The 21,204-nt window shown below is 42.5% G+C and overlaps 1 protein-coding gene across 1 annotated transcript in view; it reads left to right on the top strand.

The window, feature by feature from the left end:
* LOC144823261 (signal transducer and activator of transcription 4-like) overlaps positions 1–21,204 on the top strand; it is a 754,354-nt gene that overhangs the window by 355,521 nt on the left and 377,629 nt on the right. Inside the window, exons 10-13 of the mRNA XM_078681615.1 lie at positions 6,894–6,953; positions 14,683–14,703; positions 16,430–16,520; positions 20,902–20,946. Coding sequence (XP_078537741.1) covers positions 6,894–6,953; positions 14,683–14,703; positions 16,430–16,520; positions 20,902–20,946 — 217 coding nt within the window. The remainder of the gene's footprint in view (positions 1–6,893; positions 6,954–14,682; positions 14,704–16,429; positions 16,521–20,901; positions 20,947–21,204) is intronic.

Below are 21,204 nucleotides of genomic sequence, written 5' to 3'. Positions count from 1 at the left end.
AAGCTGCGAACACTGATATGGATGTGTCTCTACACTCCCTGGTTCTTGCACAAGCATTGCATTTGTTAATTTCAGGATCTCTACAGCATGTTAATCTGGTAAATGTGATGACCTTCCACGCCACGTCTAGTGTTATGTTATATAAAGGGATATGCTGCTCTATGGAACTAATTCAGTGTGATGTAAAAACAGAAATTAAAACAAAATACATTTAATTTCAGGTTTTCACACATTTATGTAACCAATGCAATGAGGTATCCACCAAAGGCTGTCTTCAAATTTCAAGAGCTTACAGCTTTGCTTTACATGACAACCAGATTGTCAACCTGAGTGTCAATGGCATTATTTTTAACTCTAGACCAGAGCATAAGGGCCATCAGGCGGCAGATGATGATGTTAAAATGCTTGATGACAGAATCAAATCCTGCAGTCCCCTCAAATGATCTGAATGGATCATGATGAGAACAGGAGAAGTGCAACACATTGGCTCCTGCCTACAAGAAAGAATCGATCTTACCCAGTCTGACTAGTTAATCTCCAATTCTTCCAGCGCAGCAAGCAGGGACAATTACTTGATGCTGTGTCTTGCTACTGAGAGCATCCACTGAGCCAGGGCACTCATAACATCTCTTTCAACAGGCCCTGCTTTGGAACTGGTGGCGCCACGTCGACAATGTTTGTTACCACCCCCCATGACCTTCTTCTGCACAGATTCTCTCACTAGTAGGTATGTTATGAGTGCATAGTGTGGAAAAGCACAAACTCAGGATTAAAATGTAACACAGACAGGCCATCAACAGCAAACATTGAGAATCTTCCTGAAGCTGGAGATGCGGAGAACCCAGTGACTCTCCATTTCCCAGAGGCCTTATTCGCGCCCATGCATGAAGACCCCAGGTGGTTAAGAGAGACCTCTCCTCTGGCCTACCCAAAGTCAGACGTGACCTAGATAAAGTAGGGGAGAGAGTTTCCACTTTGGAGGACAAGAAAGCCAGTCATGATGAGGAAATCAAAGGGCTGCAACAGGTAGTGCTTCATCTCTAAAATGAACAAATAAACCTTCAGGCCCAGGTCAAAGACCTAGAAAATAGGTCTAGGCTAAACAATATTCACATTTGGGGGGTTCCAACTGATGCAGAGTGCACAGACCTAGAAGAATATGTGGGACCCTTGTTCCGACACATTCTAGGGGTCTCAGCGGGTGCAGAGATAAAGCTAGATCAGTTCCACTGCGTGGTACCACTGAGACCTGAGAAAAGCCCCCCGGTGGACATTTTGGTGCGCATACACGACTTTTAGATGAAGGGGGTCCATTCTGGTAAAGCCCGGGATATCCATCCGCTCCAGTTCAGAGGGAATGCAACTCTACTGTCTCAGGACTTAGCGACTGTTACACTACAGAAATAGCACAATTTTCACCCGGTTACGGCCCACCTGAGGAGCGTCTGTATTTCCTACTCCTGGGGTCATCCATTTCGGATAACCTTCTGCCTCGAAAGCAAGCTACACCAGATACGATCCCTCACTGAGGCCTACCGACTCCTTGGCATTAAAGATCCCTCTCATGAGGACTGCCCATCTTGCCCACTAGATTATTCCGTGCGATGGCGACCTCGTTGAAAATTATACAAAGAGGCATCTGACAGCATGAGCCCTGATCCTGTGACTATAGCACAGGAGAGGAGGTCTGTGCTAAACACACTATCTGGAGACACCGCCAAGTTTGATGAAGTTTGAAACTGGGGACATTTGGCTCAATTACTTCCCCTTTGGGGGAGGGATTGAGGGGACAGTCGTGGGGGTCCTACTGTTTTAAACTGCCCAGTGGCCTCTAACCTGATGGGACCCTTTCTCATTGAAACTCTTCTCTGGTGTTGGCCATGCCTGCTGGGACCATGCACTATTTGTTGTTACCATGATCAATGGCCAGATTTCATTGTTTACTGATGTTTTCTCTATTTGTTTGTTTGGGAGTTTTGGGGGTCTTTACTAGGCCTCTCAGGTTGTCTTATACAGGGTCATTGTACTGAACAGCAATTTTCTGTTGCATGCATCCTTTTCCCATGATAGAGCCCTCTCAGCACCTTACCTCCAAATTTAGATTTACTGGAGTCTAAGATTATTAGCCTCAATGTCCAGGGGCTCAACAATCCCACCAAAATGTTAGCTATCCTTTCTCTCCTTGAGCAGTCAGGCAGTGATGTCTGTTTCCTTCAGGAGACCCATTTGGTCACTAAATATGTCCACAGAATGGCGTCCCACTGGTTCCCGCACCAGCTATGGTGCTCAGGTCCAGCTAAAAAACGTGGGTAACCAGTCTTTTCCCACTGGGTTTTCATTGGGAAATCTTAGCAAAGAGGGAACCTGAGAACACTGGTTCTGGTGGCAATTCAAATCCAGGGAAAAATACAATGAAAAACAAGAATGAATGGCCCCACTAAATACAATATAGATGGGCAATAGCTCCAAACATAAGAATGTCACCCACAGAGAAGCTAATATCACAATTATTTATTCATCGTAATATCAAAATGATTTACTTTTTTATAGATACGGTTTTTTTGGGCATAAATATTTTCAGTACATAAATGTGAACACATAATAAATAAAATTCATGTGCACAATCAACAGATAAACAACAGACAGAGAAACCCTGTAAAGAAGAGAAATTAACACTATACAAAGGACCAAGTAGCTAACATAAATACATCACTGTGAAACTCAAAACAAAAAACATTATACACAAAATACATAAATAATACACCACGTATTACAAATATGACAACAGAAGTGAAAGTGCTGACGCGCGTTTTGGAAATGCCACTGCTAGAGACTTCCGTCATCAGGGCGCAGACTTCATCCTTATGGTTTGTGGCCAAGAGAATGCCATAAGTAATCACGGTACACAATGTATAGTGTATGAGCAGTGCTGAACAAGACTGCCTCAGGGACAATGTGCAGCAAAAAACATGAAGCGTATACAAAATATAACTCCAAAGAGGATGCGTTAAGAGGAAACGATCCAAGGATCTAGAGATTGTGCCACATGATGATGCAAAGGGATGTCAGCAGGATCCGTGGGGGTGCCCTTTTGTGGACACGTTCGATCGCCACCTGAAATTATGGCTTATCATTACGACACTATGGGGCCGATTCCGATCTGGGTCGGAAAGCACTACGACCGAGCCGGAGCGGGGTGTTTTCCGACTGATCTGAACTCCTGTAGTCTGATTAAGCGAGTACGATGCGGCCGTATGCTGTTGGACTCGGTTCGGTCGGACTCCCATAGAAGTCAATGGGAGCCAGTCATACGACGCGTACATGGGCTCCCATTTACTGAATGGGCACATCGTGGACAAGTGCGCCCCCTACAGTGGGTACGCGACGGTGTCATTCGCACCGTACATGCCTGTGTTGGGGAGACCCATGGGTCCTCCCCTGTGTCCAGGTCGTAAGGCTGCGGGTGACAGGGGGTCTGACACGGACCTTCAGGAGCTCTTGCGAGCCGGACGCTCCAACTCGATCCGGCTGTCCGAATTGAGCATCGTACTAGCTTGTTCGTAAAACGTCTCCATTGCGTGCCATGATTTGCTTGTGACCGAGTTGTACGGAGCAGTTTGGACCCGGAAACAATTCGGACGGAGATTTCGCACTTGTTCACATCGTACTTTGACGTCCGGACCTGTGTACGAATCTGACGGAAATTCAGCCTCCGAATCGGATCCGCTACTGTCGAGCCCGACTCGATGCCCTACCGACCGAGATCGGAATCGCCCCCTATGTTGCTACTTCCTGTTTGAGGGTCACGGGGGAAGACACTTGGATACAGTTCCCTACAGATACATTGGTTCCCAGGGTCTCCATGGAGATATTTCCAGTTCTGCAATTTGGTCACGATTCAGTATTAAATTTATGGTAATTGGAGTAAAAGATATAATAAGATATAGGAATAGCCCTCTGCAGTGTGAAGGCTCCTACTATTGGGAATAACTTTGCCTCTTCATCTTGAGGGGGGTATTAGAGGACTGGATAAACACTTTGGGGCATGTTTATGAAAGTTTTGTGTCATCCTTGTGCCACGCAAGGTAACGCAAGAACAACACAAAAAGATTTACCAAGCCACTCAAGGCCATTTTGCATGGCCCTGCGGTGATTGGTAAATCTTGAGGAACGGAAGGAAGCGCTAGTTGCTACTTTATGTTACTCTGCCCCAGGCAGGTGTTCCATTTGTGGAGAGTGGGTGTTCCCACACATCCACCCATGGATTATGGCGCATTACCAGAATTACCTACGGGTGAGTCAAAATGCTATGCCTTCCCAGGAGAGGTGTAACGAGGAGAAATATCTGCATTTGGCACCACACATTGAAAGAGCAAAAAGCCTCAAATATTTGTGTGCAGGAAGGTGTCCCTTCCGGCAAAAAAAACAATCCTGCCTGCAACATAGTGGTGTCTTGTTGCATTGCGTAAAACAGTTATAAATAATGCCCTTAAAGATCCATCTATTCTGCCAGGAGTATGGACTTGAATGACGTTATCATCTCTACTCGCTATGTTCAGTTCCCTTCCTCCCATTAACTTTCAGTACCCTGAAGCATCCTTTGTTTGCATTAGGGCTGCGCAAAAGCAATAAAAAAAATATAGCGGACCGTGTTTTCCATATCACTCTGCCGTATTGATACAAGTTGGCTACAGAGTCTGGGATATCCAGCACAAGCTTTACACTAGATCCACTAAATCCTTACAAAATTGAGTGGGCATCGGTCAAAAGCTAGTCAAGAATAAAAACCACAGTACCACCATTTATTGCAGAAGGTCAAGTATAATTTTGTGTTCATTGATATACTTCATGTTAAATTGCAGACATGGGCAAAAATATAAAATACCTGCCAAAGGGACATTATTTCAAACACATAATTCATCTAAGACACTAAAATCACTTCAGCCAGAATAAGCGTATCTTCTCATGGTGCAAGATCATGATCAATAAGATCTCTTTATATAATGCAACCTTGTTAGCTCTACCTCAGCAGTGCCAGGCATTTCTCACTTAAGCAACTATGCTTTTTACAGGATGGCGCTGTTAATCAAAGTTGAATGCCAGGTCTCAGAACTCAAATTATTTGAAACTGATTAGCCACAGCTCAAAAACTACTATGGTTGAATCCTGCCTGCACCTATGTAGTACCCAAAGGGCTTCATTTTAAAAAGATATTAACAAGGGATACTGACCAATGATCTACTTGTAGTAGTAATATGATCATGCTTGTGGTAAGGCATTATGATACAACTCGCTCAATAGACACTGTTTGCTATCTGCCTTCACGTGAAACACGCACAAGGGGATGGGAAGAATATTTGCAATTTATCCAACCACTGACGATCGCTTGGGGTAGTGTCCAAACCTATCGTTCTTTTGTACACCATTCCATCTCAGTTTGAACCTTGCCATATGCAAATCCACCTTGACCCTGTTCCTCATTGGGACAGTCCAGCCAGAACTGCTAAGCCAGGTCCACACTAAACACAAGCAAGCTAGGATCGGTTTTGTCCTGATAAGGGCTCATCAGCCAGGTATGCCCAGACGTAGGTCCCATGCTTACTGTGCCACTGGGACCAAGCTATACTTGGCTGATGAGCCCTTATCAGGACGAAATCAGTCCTAGGTTGCTTGTGTTCTGGTTTGTTGAGGACCTGCTGTTTCAGTTCAGGCTGGGTTGGTCCCATGAGCAGCATCGGTGAGAGGCAGTTCAGACCTGATAACCCTGGAACAATTCATCAGCACCTGCCTTATGAGAAATCTCAATTCAGAATACCTAGAGGTGCAATCTAGGGCACTAGTTTTCAAAATCTACTCACTACCGAGGCCATTGGAAAGGCATCTTTTCATCATCCAATCACCATCCCCAACCCCATTTAACTGGATTTATGCCTTTCAGGTATAAAAAGATATTTGCATCGATTATTGTATCTTTTAAATGCAATTAGTTATCCTATAGCTGTTAGCTGAGCCAAGGTGGATGTTACATAAGATCTTTGTGTCTTATGCTGACCTCTATAACCACCGACTATAGTAATGAATCTGCTCTAAGATAGGAACCGGCATGATAACTGAGCCATGCCTAACCTTGCAACTCATCCTGGTTCTGATAAACTGATCTCATGCTCACCTTGCTGCTCCTGACTGTCAAAAAAGACCTGACCCTTTCAGCACCACACCTGAGACTCCTAAAGGATTATGGCATCAAGCACACACAGAAGAATGTCCTGATCTGCACTGTCAAATGCAATTAACTGATTTAGCAAAATCACGTAAAAATAATTGCTAAAGTGAAAATCCCACCCATACAGACCATTTTCTTTTACCACCAGAAGAGTCAGTTCAGTTCCTCAAAATTGCCTAATCCCAGGCCCTATTTCTCCATGTTGTTTTGTCATTGTTTTGTCACTTGTAACTGAAGATTTCAGCTCCAACGTATGGATTCGAAACAGGGAGGCAATTAAGACAGGCTTTCTATATTCCCTCACCTACACATAAAATGGGGACAGCTTCCTTCTGCTTCCCTGCAGAGCCTCTTATCTATATTGTTCTAAAAGTAATGCTAAAAACTGCACTGGTGTTCAAATGAAGGACATTTTTTAGTTTGTGTCTTCAAACTATAAAGGCGGAAGTCAGTACGATACCTGTGAATGTTAAAAGCTGTCATCCAAGGGCCGTGTACCACCAGGCTGAAGCAGGACAGTAAGCAATATTTAAAACAGTATACTTACTCACTTTTGCTATTGAATTTGATGTCTCCCATTTTCTTCTTAATGAACGTATATGTGTATGTTAGCCACTGTATTATTATATATCTGATGTAGCAATTCACAGTCTCCTTCTTGTAATTTCAGACTTGTGATCAAATTACCCGAACTGAATTATCAGCTAAGAGTAAAAGCAACCATTGACAAGTAAGTTCTGTGTTAACCAGTACAGCAAGGAAATACTCTGCTTTTTATATTGAATAATCACACTTCCCTAAAAAAAGTGAAGATAATCTAAAATGTATTAAAGACACAGAGGTTAGTATTATACATTAACACTTAAATACTACCCTTTTAGCACCTACGTTAAAGGTAAAGCCATGAAGTCCTATAATGAGAGAGATAGTCCAGGAATTATCTTGTTTACAGACACTTGCTGAATGCTGCAGTTTCCATATTGTTCTTTATGGGATTCAACCCAAAATAAAATGGATGAGAAGAGAGTAACCTTCAAACTACTGATTACGCTAAATTTAGTCCTTGCAGTCCCTTCCAAATTTAGCATTGATGGTCTTTTATTTGCCTGTTGAAAGTAGTTGAGGGGAGTAAACACTACAAAATTATACTTAAAATTTAGTCATGCCTAAAAGACCATGGACTACGAATTCTAGTGTATGGATTTTACTATTAGGCCAAAAATAATTGGATATTCATGCATCAGAGAATCAGCAAATATAGGTACATAAAAATCAATACAGAGCCAAATCTATGCATATAATTAATTCGGCATAGAAGGCACAAAGTAATGAACTCCAAAATTAGTATACAACACAAGATGGAGGCGGAATCCAAGTCCTTTTTCATTAGGAAGGAAAGCATAAATTACCTTTCCCTACATTACTCTCATTGGTGATATTTCTGGCTGCTTCCCCCTATCTCATTTCCCAATGGTGTCAGCACGTGTCAACTTCCTAAAAAGTACTCACGTCAAATGGGTGAAAATAGCTAAAGGCTAGGGAGCTCACTCTTAGGATGCTTCTTCTCCTCCGAAACTGTAGAAGTCTGATGTCTCTGTCCCTGTGCATAATACAAAAAGGACAAACTCAGCCCCCTCCTAAATGTATCACATGACAAATCATTTCACTTTCAAAGGTTGTGGTGAATTTCCATTGCTGCTTTAATTATGTCTACTTTTCTTTTGAGTGGCCTTGGAGTGCAGATAGGCCAGGCACAGAAGGTTTCCTCCCTTCTCGCTTCTCAGACTCTTCAAAGACATTCCGGTTATCTCCTTAAACTAAAAATAACGAAGTTGAATTCTTGTACCTGCAATGGGATGAGAGCATACTGTTCTTGTTCACAAAAACAATTCATTTAATTATTTCTTTTAGCTACCAAGGGTTTCGAAACTATCAACAACCTGCAGCTTTGGGCCCACTGTACAGGCAACTTAAACAACACACAATTACATTGATATGAATATAATGTCATTTTGTACTTTATGCATACAGGAATGATAGTGTCTCTAATATATATAAATCCTACTTAAAGATACATTTTATGATTCTATGTTTAGAATGTTGAATAAATGCATTTGATAAACGTAATACACTGCACATGATACAAATACAGATAAATGCGTTTAAACCAAGAGTATAATGCATCATACAGTTTAGAGTGCTGTGTGTGCTCTATCACTACTCACCCATGCTTACAAATCCCTTCACAACATCGGACCCAAATACCTCAACGTGAGAGTCTCCTTCCACGTACCCAAAAAGATCCTCCACTCCACCGACCTCGCCGAAACCCCCCCGCATCCGCAGAAGCAGCGCAGGCGGAAGAGCCTTCCCATATGTCGCAGCCAAGGCCTGGAACAAGCTCCCTGTCAACATCAGAAGCTCCCCTACCCTGCACACCTTCAGGAAGAACCTCAAGACCTGGCTTTTCGACTGACCGGAGCTTCACTTCCCACTACCCCCAGCGCCTTGAGACCCTCACGGGTGAGTGGCGTGCTCTATAAAATCCCTGATTGATTGATTGATTGATTGTCCCTTCCCATGATATCTCACCACGCATGAGATGTTTCATGCTCAATCATTTTATGATTATTTCTGGGGAACGGAGTCGATCCCCTGAATCTAAAGAAGGCATGCACTATCCTGAATCACCTCTGCTACACACAAGCCCCTGCTATTGCTGTGGCTGAGAATAGTTGTCACTCCGGCTGCATCCCATATGCAGGCCACGAGCACATCAGTTGAAAGGAGTGTTCCTCTCAACAATGGCCCTGTAAAACCTGACACATTATACACCTGTGAGAAATGTGTTCTGCTCATTTAATCCCTTAGGATTTTTTGAGCATTAATCTACCTGGTTGATAGACTTCTGCCGTGTGTGAATCTCACTACCTGAGTCTCATTCACTGCGAACTCTGTGAAAATAAACTTTGACTGCCAGAGTCTTCCTTTTAAAGAAAGTTCAGCTGCTGCACAGTTGAGGTAAGAATTTCTGGGCTGGTTGCACGTGAGCACGGGTGCTGGAAATGCTGCCCAAAGACGTCTCAGGTCTCTGTACCACTCGCTGGGAGCAGGAGACGTGTCTAGAGATACACAGCACTGGCTGCACCAACAAGGGTGAAACACTACAGCCTGACACCGAATCATGCACTACATTTACAATGATGCATCGGGGCAAACTGAGCACTGGGATGTGAAGCAATGTGCGCTCACCCTCCTCCTATTTGAAAAGGCTCCCTTGAGCTAATGAGTTGACGAGCTCTGTTGATGCATCTGCAGCCAGCGAGTGGTACAGAGACATGAGAAGACTTTGGACAGAATTTCCAACACCCCCAAAAAGAATGTGTTGCTCTCTACTGAAGAAGGACAACTATCCTGAAACACATGTCTAGAGATACACATCACTGGCTACAACAACAAGGGTGAAAAACTAAAGCCTGACACCGAATTAAGTGTTATCATGCACTGCATTTACTATGATGCATCAGGGGAAACTGAGTGCTGGGATGTGAGGCAGTATGCGCCCACCCTCCTCCTGTATAAATCCTACGTAAGTGATCGTTTCAAGAAACGTTATGCCTTGAGAGTTTTTGGAAACCCAAGAAAACGTTTGTTGTTGTGATTCATAAACTTCCCTCCAATCCTTTCCCATCCTGCAAATGGTAGAAGTTTTTCTCATGCCAAGGACTGCAGTAAATTATTTCCAGGATGGGAAGGGGGACAGAGTATCCGAAATGGGTTTTTCATGGAAAATTATTTTCAATGTAGAGAGAAGAAACGTGCAATTGCATAGAGAAGCTGGAATTCCCCTAGGGGAATTGTAATGAACAGTTCCGCGATGCGTGAATACCACACTTATAAAAAGTTGTCTGACTTTCCCAGGAGTTTGCCAAAAAACTGTAACGTGCTGCTTTACAGATCTTAATCTTGAAAGGTTTGTGAATGTAAACCTGTGCATAGGATTACTTCTACTTCTATAATCGATTGATTGATAGGCTTTATTTCGATATATAAAAATACCATAAAAGCGTGTACAGAGAATACAAAATACAACATGAAAAACAATCACATTATAATTGCATACAGAGAATTAAAAACCCAAAAAGTGTAAAAAAACGGTTTAAGACAGGATTAAATTGATAAAGAAAGCCTTCTTGCACGGATCAACCAAGACCATTTTAAAAATTTTGACACAGCACATACAATCACAGTAGAAGTGTCAGACATTAAAATACGCAATGCCACTAAATGCTGGCGGGTGCCTAGAAGTCTGCATAGAGGTTTGAGCCACCGGCTCCTCGGAACACCTTAGTCCGGACATTCAAAAAGGATGTGGGCTACCGACTCTACACGGGAGGGACAAAACGCGCAGAAAGGAGAGACTTGATAGGGCAATTTCCAGCAGGCAACTACATCACCTACTGGGAGAGTCCCCACTCTGAACTTAAAGTACAAAGTGCGGTCAAGAGGAATGGAGATAGTATCTAGGTAGGGTTCATAGGCCACCACGTCTTTGATCCTCATAAAAGCTACAGTGGAATTACACTGTTGTGGGTCTGAATGTAGTTTAGATGAGACCCAATTCCAGTACAGCTTTTTGATCAAAACTTTGGGTGGGGCGGATCTCGCTGCCCAAGCGTCTGCTAACCCTATCTCCGCTAATAACCATTTAACATCTCTCAACCATTTAATGCTGGACCAACCTATCATGGCCATAACCTCTGATAGTGCTTCCGCGTAAGAGGCTAGTTCGGGCACTCGCCACAGCCGGGCCCAAAGCAGCAGAGGGCAGAGCTGTGCTTGGTCTTTAATGGATCTGCAACCTAGATCCAGTAACACTGGTACAGTAGGTGTACTCCAAGGGAGAGCCATCAGATCTTTCAAGAATTTGCTCTCCGATCTTGCTAGTACATCCAGGTTGCAGGTACCCCACAGCTCTGCCCCATAAAGTGTGGCACTAACCCCTCTAGCTCTATAAATTTCCACTACAGGGGCTATGGGTTTACTTGTGGAGGATCGTTGTTCCTTAAGTAAGGTGCCTCCCACCCTTTTGTGGCCCAGAAGCATTTTTTGAATGTGCGGATTCCAGGTAAAGGAATCATTGAGGCGAATGCCCAGGTAATCAAATTCAGACACCCTCTCCAATGGATCGGAATTCAAGCCGGGGGATGTCCAAGTTTCTTTGGGGGATTCATAACCAAGAACTTAGTTTTGTCAGTATTGATTACCAGCCCCCTCAGCAGGCAAAACTCCTGAAAACTATTCAGCAGGCTCTGGAGCCCCATAGGGGACTTTGAGATAAGAAGAGTGTCATCTGCGAAAAGCAGTTTAGGAATCCGTTTGCCCGGCAGGGATGGAGCGTCCGAGGGAATTCTTAGCAAGTGCTCAACCACACCGTTTACATAAAGAGAAAACAAAGTGGGGGCTAACACGCATCCCTGACGGATGCCCCTACCCACAGGGATCCTATTCGTTTTTTCGCCCTTCGTACCCCAACGCACCTGCGCAAAATTACCGGAATGTAATTTTACCAAGAGGGAGAGAATATACACGGGCAACCCCAGATCTAGCAGGACCCTCCATAGTTTCTCTCTAGGAACCAGGTCGAAGGCAGTCTTAAGGTCTATAAAGGCCAAATAAAGACTGCCCCCGCCTAGCACCACCACCTTCCAGTGTAAGAGAGCCAATCTGAAGGCCTGTTCGATAGTCCCGGTGCCAGAACGAAATCCGGCTTGGAGGTCCGACAGAATGTGGTTGTCGTCCACCCACTGGAGTACCCTTCCCAGAATAACCTTCCCTGCCACTTTTTGGGAAGAGTCAATCAGACGTATAGGCCTGTAGTTGGCAGGGTTGTCCCGACACCCTTTTTTGAATATCGGGACAACCTCTGCCCCTTCCATGATTCCGGTACTGGCGCACCTTTGCTAATGGCATTTAGCAATGAAGAAACAATCTTCCCCCAAACCTTAGGATTTGCCCGTAATAGGTCACCTGGTATCCCATCGGGCCCAGCTGCTTTCAAGGGCACCAAAGTCTTGATCACATCCTCCACCTCTCTAGCCGTGAAGGAAACAAACTCCGAGCCCAATGGACAAACAGCCAGAGAGAGTGTGGAGAGAGTAATTGACTCAGTGGATGTGTAGAGAGACGAGAAGTGGTTGAACCAGCTCTGGGCAGGGATGTTGCACGTCATCAAGGTGCTATCTGGCCTATCTCTAGATCTTATAAGGTTCCAGAAACTTCTGCCATCCCTGTCTAAGCTTGCTTTCCTAACATCCGACCAAAACCTATCCTCCCATTCTCTCTTGGCTGCAGAGGTGATCTGCGAGTACTCTTTCCTTGCCAATCTAATGGCAGCCAAGGATTTACTTTTAACAGCACCTATCAAGGAGTGCTTCTTCTCCCTACATTTTTTGGTGTACCAACCATATGCGTCGGCATATTCTCCCAATTAACGGCTCGAGATGCCTTACTTGGGAGAAGAAAAAACTCGCTCAGAGCCTTGGTGGTGTCACAAAATAGCACTGAGACTCCCTCGGACAGGGGGCATTAGGTCCAGTTGGGACTGTACAGTGTCTAAGAGAGCTGCAATAGCTGACACTTTCTTTTCATCCATACTGAGCTTACTCCACTTTAGTCGTCTACCACAATTGGAAGGATAAACTTCCTGGTGGGCAGGCGCCAAATCGGACCTAGGCATCCCCAAACTCCCCCTCCACAAGGGGCGGAGGGCAAGAGATAAGGGATTATGGTCGCTCTCGACCGAGGGGAGTACCTCCATATCCTGTAGATAACCCCAAACTTTAACGTCAAGTAGGATGTAATCTATCCTGGACGTGTGGTCCACCCTATTGTAAGTATGCGCTGCAGATACATCCGAGGTCGTCCTTCCATTCACCGCCCTAAGACCAAATTCTATATTTAGGGAGTATATTTGGACTGCCACTTGGGACCACTTTCTAATAGGGGGTAAGGTTAGAGAAGGTATTCCTCTCCTAATATCTTCATCGACAGTCCCCACGGTGTCCTCCAATCCCAGGGGTTCAAACGTGCAATTGAAATCCCCTGCGACCAGGACATGAGAACTACCAGTACCCTGCCTAAGCAAGGATTCCAAGTCTGTAACTGTGGACGAGCACGAACCTCCCTTCGTACTTCTAGCATAGATGTTATGGATATCTAGGTTCAGCCCTCTCCTGGGTCCCTTAAGTGATATACTCGGAAGGTCAAAAGAGTTTGACACTAACTGAGTAACTTGACAGCCAAGTGAGATGGCGACCCATATGAGGAGGCCTCCTGAAAGGCAGCCCTTCCCGGAAGGAGATGGTAGTGCTGGTAAAAAAAAAGACGAATAGCCTACCTTGTGGCAAGGCTCCCTACTCCAGGTTTCTTGGAAAATACAAATAGGGTAACCCTCCACAAAGGTATTCCATTCCGGTACAGCAGGGTTCCTCGAAATGCCCACAACGTTCCAGCTGAGAATCCTTAAAACTGGATTCGCCACAGCTGGCTCGCTGTAAGGTGCAAGGTTGAGGACCCACTCCCCATCAAGGGGTATCCGAGGTAAACTTGCTCCTTGCTTAGACCCAACACCCTGATTAATATCCCATACTTGGGGACTACAGACAACTAGGGGGGATAACAGACTGGTATTAGTAGTCTCCAAAATGTAAGACTCCATCAAAGGGCCCGAGTCCGATGAACTTGCTCCTTGACTACACCCAGCACCCTGATTAATATCCCATACTTGGGGACTACAGACAACTAGGGGGGGTATCAGGCTGGTATTAGTAGACTCCAAAGCATAAGACTCCATCAAAGGGCCCGAATCCGGGGACAGGTGACCCAACCCGTGGGGAGTTTCATATCAGTATCCTGGCAACCTCCCATATGATCCCTGCCATGCAACTGGCTGGCTGGTAGGCCATGGGGAAAAAAGCATTCCCGGAGGGGGTAAAATTACACCTCCCTCTACCAACCGGGTTTATACTGTAATGGTTGCTTACTGATCTCGGGTAAAAGTAGGACAAATCTACCACTCCAAAGCCGGCACCACCAATCCCTAGGCTCTGATTACAAATTAGCTGGGCAACCCTATTATCCTTAAAGTTTACCACCACTTCTATAATCTACATGTATTGTTTATTGTCAAGCCCAAACCTATCTCAGCTGTGAACTAATACATTACTTTATCAAAGATCAAAAGTCTAAGCACATGCATTTCATTTTTTTAGCCCCCACCCCATACCTACTTTTTTGTGTCTATGTGCTGTGAGCAAAGGCGTTAAAATATTGTGCATATGTGAAATTGGTTTAAATCTGGGTAAAATGTATTTGTGTTAATAGTAATGAAATACACTTGCGCTATGAAGTTGATGTGTATTAACTGAGTTCTGAATGTTCTTGATTTCTTATTTCAGGGACACATCATTAAACCTAAGGTAAGATGAATATTATTCCCCAAATCCAGAAATCGCCTCAAATCTCATCTACTCTCCTTTCTATTCCTCATTGTGTCAATACTGTTGACCTACACACTGTTGCAACATGCTAACCTTTCACCCTGTCTCACAGTTGTGATTTTCCATTATACTAAATAGTCGAGCTCCTGAATCAACAATCTAAATTATATTTGTATAATAATCAAATGTCAATCAAAACATATTAAATGTAATGCCAGAAAACATAATTATTCACTTAAATAAACTACGGTAAGGAAATTCACGTTGCCAGTCTGATATACTTAAAACATGTACAATCATTCAATTAAACATGTCACAGTAAACCCTTCCGCAATAATGGTGTGGATCTCTGAGTTTAGGATTTTGACAATAGTCTATTAGACGTTATGGAGAAGAGGACCAATCTACTTGCTACCTGGGCTTGGCACATATGCTCCAGTACTCGCCTGTATTGTGTACACATGCTTAGATTCACAGAGTGTAATATGTAAATTATTACCATTGTTCAATGTGGAGAGGGCCTAGGCTGCTATTTATTACCATTGTTGAGGGCGAGGGGAAGCTTTCTCCTCCCCCAACCGTGGTAATAAATAGCAGATTACCCCCAACAGATCTGTATATATATTTATGCCATGCTGTTTGTTCATGTGTAGTAGTTAGACAAAAGATATTTAACCAGAAATGGGTTACAAAGGATTACATCTGTGAAGTGATTTAATAATCATAAATTGCAATATAAATCAAGACATTTACGAGCTAATCACATTTCATGAACATTTTTAATGTAGTTGACAGAACACCGCAAGTGTCAAATCCGCAACTTTAACTGCCAAGATATCTCAAAATTTAAATTCTTCGATGCCCACCCAACAACTTTTTCAAATACTTCGAAACTCACAAATTACTGAACAGTTTTATACCAAATGATTAAAAGAAGCCTTTCTGGGTACATTCCTATTTGTGTTGCCACAAAAACGTGATTTACACTGTGGTGTAAATCACGTTTTTGTGGCAACATCTAAACTTCCAATTATAGCACAGAAAATGCCTCGTTTTTTTACTCCTCTGTAACTTATTTCACCTGGACAAATCTGCATAAAAATAGGCAACATTCCAATTTTGGAGTTCCAAAGATATAGCCAAACAACAATATGTAATTGCAATAAAAAGACTGAGTGAAACACGGTTACAGAATTGCATTTGCCAACTCTGTAATATAGTTATTGCACATGAATTGCGCCCCCAAAGGTGAAGCCGTGAGTGGGCCATGATGCTCATCTCCTCCACCAACAACATCAATAAAAGGCAGACCTGTCAACAACCAATAAAAAGAGGCATTATCACAAACGTTCTCTAAAATGGTTATCACAACTTTTACAATAAAAAGCAAAATTGTAACATCCCAGAATTTGAACTTGTTAGGCTGAAGGCATGCATTTATAAAGCAAGATTTTGTGGGTATGTTTTATGGATGTGCATCAGCATACCTAACCCCAGTTCAAAACTATTATGAGTACCATCTCTGTGACTAAGAGACTGAATGTATATGCTCTCCTTTTGCCACCAATGGATCTAAAAAGATGATGGTAAACTCACCCTCTTCAATGATCCAGAGCAGTTTGTGAATGGTAAACACACATCTGACAAAATAGGCCTGCAAGAAATTTGACTTACTGTGATCTAACTGCTTATCACTTTCTTGCAGCCGTAGATTTTTCCTCTGTGGAACACATATAAAAGTGATGAACATGGAAGAGTCTGCAAATGGGAGCCTTTCAGCAGAGTTCCAACATCTGGTATGTAGGTATACATGCTATATGTTTTTTTTTTAAAAAATTGCTTATCGCTTGAATATGGGCACATTAATATTATTTGGTTCAGAATATTCAACAAGAGCTGTAGTAATGGAGAGAATCGTAACAAGATGAAGCAATCTGTGAATAGTCAGGAATAACCAAACACCCACTTTTAAGAAAATGTACTGAACCAGGATGGTTTTCATAGATATACTCTTTTACAAGGTTTGGTGAAAGAACATTAAAATAAATAGGAACCTTTTGGACAAACTAGAATTACATGTGATCCTCTCAAGCATCTCTCAGATTAAAATGATAACTACAAATGATTGACTGAATTTGCCATGATTTTTGATTAGTAGTCTACTATGTTTCCCTTAATTTCTGCAAACTGCTCTGACTTACAACTGTGATTTCTTAAAACAATTTGTGAGCTTTATGAAGTGGAAAGCTTGAAAGGTTTATATATAAAATATGCTGTTTTAGCAGGAAAGTTATAATTAGGTTTCAATGACAACTTACCACTTATGTAAACAGAGGGACCTGCATTGTATAAAGGAAGGGCTGAGATAGTACTGCAGGCAGTACAATGAGTGACTGCATCTGCCTGAGGAGGGTACCTGCCACCCCATCACCCCTTCACAAGAGGAGGGCTTAAGAAGTCTGCTGATTGTTTGCTTCCTCATAGTTGCACATCCCAACACCCAATTTGCACTGGGGTCCATGTCTGTCATATGGAGTAGGCACAAGGGCAAAGGTGTTCAATTATTCGCATGGGATATATCCCATATGCAAACAAGGAACCTCCCCCTTGAGATTGCGCTGATACAATGCATTTTGCAGATGGGGGCCACGCAACATCTGAAGCCCCTTCTTTAACATTAAAGTACATTCAGGACACAAGAAGCAGACTCAGACGGCTTTGGCAAGCCCAAAGCACTTTCTTCCCAATTACCGCAGGGCACTAGTTCCATAGAGAGAGCAGAAAGTGATTGAGTTAGCCTTTCACTTCAAGGAGGATTTAAATACTCTTAGTACTAATTTTTGCTCTTGCTGAAGAAAACATTTATAATATTGTAATGGAGATGGTTTCTGATGGCACTACATATTTATGAATATCATGATACCTTTGTGAGTGGCTCTACAGAAATTACCTCACTGTAATAACTGTCTTTGTATACTAATTATGTTTTTGTCATATTACAATATTGCTTATAGATAAGATTATCGCCCACCCTATGACACGTTAAACCAGATTCCAAGAAAAGCTTTATATTACACAATGATCAATCTGTACGAATGTTGTTAACATGTTGGACTTTAATGATGTAAAAATATGTAAAAGAAAACATAAACAGTGATAGTTACATATGAAGGTTTGATAGGTGGATGTAGTAAATGGGAAAATTGATACTTTTTGAATTCATAGTTACCAACAACTGTGGTATTGAAGGAAGGAAATTGAAGCTAAGACTCTACTCTTAAGCCAATGTGCCAAAGATGAGTAATATTCATAGGCAGATATCATATTTTGCAAGATGCTGTGAAAGAACCATAAAAACAAGCATGATCCTATTTGTCAAAATGAATTAAAATAAAACATGTAATCCATGTATGATCCCAGCGTTGATGCACCTTCTGTTGCACACCTGCCCACGCAATGTATGTGTAATTAATTTTAACAAAAAATGGTTTAGGCGTAATTTATGTTGTATTCCAAAAACAGTCTCATGTAATGATTTTTCTTAATTAAAAAATTATATTGTTTTTTGCAATGTCAGTTTTCTTAAACATATTTATTTTATTTACAATAGAGAATAATTCGATTGTACTTTTGCCACTCAGAAAATGCTGGTTTAGATTACAACACAGTTATGCATCTCATTTCCATCAAGGCCATGCCTATTCCAACAAATGTTTGTGACATCTGTCACTTTCTCAAAGCTAAAGGTAAACAAAATAAAAAAGACAAAATAGGTCAATATTAAAACAACACACTATTGATTCCTGAATTTGAAGGTATAACAATTTAGTGATATAATTTAATAATTCCTTTCAATTTATATGGCCATTTGAATATACAAAAATAATCTTTAATTATGCATCCAATAGTCAAAAATAATAAAGTTTTCTACATATGATTCCAATTTTTATATTTTCAATTTATATCTTAAATATCGAATTCCTGCTTGCTACGTTGCTCATCACTCAACCCTTTGTCTAACCCTCACAATCACGTCATTGTATATGCATCTCAAATATCTAACATTTAATAACTAATATTTTAGGCTCTAAAATATCTCCAATCTAGTTAATAAAAAAAAGCACCCAAACGTAACTGAAAGGCGATATACTCCTCCCTTCATAAAACACTTTAAATACATTTCAGTATACAGAGCAAGGGATATGTACTTTGAAAGGCATGAAGCTAACTAAAATTCATCACGTATTTTAAAAATTAATATCTTTAAATGTTTTTGTGTTGAGGTCAACAGGGGAAGATAAGTTACAATTTACCCACTGAAACAAGATGCTGGTCTTAACCCTCTTAACAGTGGATAAAAGTCTTGGTTGTAAAATTATGACTTGCTTATTTTTAGTATAAATACTTAATTGTGAAAGGTATGAAACTTTCCTCCCGGAAGGACCATACAAACAAGTTGCAGTAATACTGCATTTCCAGTACTGCCACCACCTTTGATATTTTCTGTCAAGGACCCCACAAGCCTTACTGTCTGCCTGTAGAGTAATCTCGCAGGGATGACATGAATAGCCTCCACAGTCTCCCACCTACTCCCTTGTCCTACCTCAATAGTACCAGACCGGGGCGTAGAATCCTGGTAGGGATGTGCCTGAATGTATGGTGAAACAATAAAGGACCCTCCTGGGTGAATATGTCTTCCTGCCTTGGAACCTGAAAGAATGATAACCCACAAACAATTACCAGCTGTAAAAAACAGTATGCACACTATTTCTCATGCGTTCCCTGAACAGGAAGATATATTGAAACCATAGTCACCTGAAGGAAAGGAAGAGTCCAGGTAATCCCTGAATGTGGTAAGAAGAAAGTAACAGTGCGCTCCTGCGCTTGGTATCCTGTATAAGGCAAGGAAGTATAGGTGAAGCGCTCCTGCTCTCACCGAGGAATTATTAATCAGGGCAAGAAACGGTAACACGTTCCTACGTTTACCAGGAAAAAACAGGGTCATGAATGGCGACGCGCTCCTGCGCTCACCATTAGGAAACAATGATGCACTGACCGGTGTTGCCTGAAAAACAAGGAGAAATGGTAATGCCCTCCTGCGCTCACTGGGGAAAGGTAGGACTAGAGATGATGAAGCAAAAAGCAGGGCAAGGGCAGGGTGTTGCGCTCCAGCACTCACCATGCTGTCCGAGGACAAAGGAAAGGAAAGCGTTAACGTGCTCCAGCGCTTACTGGGGAAATGCAGGGCAAGGTATGGTGTTGCGCTCCAGCGCTGACCATGCTGTCTTAGAGCAAGGAAGGGAAGCGGTAACGCGCTCCAGCGCTTACCGGGGAAATGCAGGGCAAGGTACGGTGTTGCGCTCCAGAGCTCACCGTGCTGTCTCTGAGCAAGGAAGGGAAGCGGTAACGCACTCCAGCGCTACCTGGGGAAATGCAGGGCAAGGTACGGTATTGCGCTCCAGCGCTCACCGTGCTGACTCCGAGCAAGGAAGGGAAGCGGTAACACGCTCCAGCGCTCACGTGCTAGTCTCGGAAACTGTGCGTGCACCAGCACCAGCGTACGAAGCAGTATTAGAAGCGCCAGTGTTAGGAAACCATCGGGTACTTAATGGTGTCACCCGGAAGTGGTCAAGTGGTGACCTGCGGTACTGCGCTGCTGTGTAGTGCTAGACCGCCAACTTGCCGCAAACATTCCTCGTTCGTTCGGGGACGTGACTTTTTCCCCAGCTATATAATGGTTAAATTTTACAGCTGGGAATGTCACAGAAATACGGCAATTCTTGGGAACCAAGAGCAGTAAATATGATTCCCACTTTAATTTCAATTCCCCATCTCCATCCACAACTCAGAATACTGTTGTATTTCCACAATACCCTTTGTATAAGTATTTACACCATCCTTGTTATCTGGGTCTATGTGTGAAATGGCAATAATGTAAAGTACTTTTTTTGTTTTTTAAAGTGGGGCCCCCCAGTCAAGAATTGAGACATAATGATGAAACAGACAGACATATCTTGCACTTTGATTCAGTGGCCATGTTGTACCTGTCCTGGGGTAAACAGAGAAGCACGATGTTCAAGTTTTCGGTACCATATTTATAATAAATTCAAATACTTTTTTTATCTACATTATGTGTAAACGTAGTATTTGTGTTAACTTTAATTTATATTCTTCCAGAAAACCAAAGAAAACAAGTCCAGTGCTGGAAAACAGGGAAATGAGGTATGAGTTTTCACAGGTTTCCTCTCGTTCTTCATGCTCTATGTCAACCTAGAATGTCTTTTCATTGTAATTTATAGTCTACATACAGATACAAGAAGTACACAATCAGAAATACCTCATGGCTCATACTGTGACATAACATTAATCAGAGGCAGGCTTCTAAGGTCTATGACCTGATACACAAAAGTGCAGAATATACATCTGATCTTGAACCTACCTTTATGTTTTATTTTTATTTGTATTTCACAAACATTCTTA

This window comes from Lissotriton helveticus, chromosome 3_1, assembly GCF_964261635.1.
Source record: "Lissotriton helveticus chromosome 3_1, aLisHel1.1, whole genome shotgun sequence".
In the NCBI taxonomy this organism is placed as follows: domain Eukaryota; kingdom Metazoa; phylum Chordata; class Amphibia; order Caudata; family Salamandridae; genus Lissotriton; species Lissotriton helveticus.
Note: the sequence above shows the minus strand (reverse complement) of the source record. Positions and strands in the feature narration are given on the sequence as shown.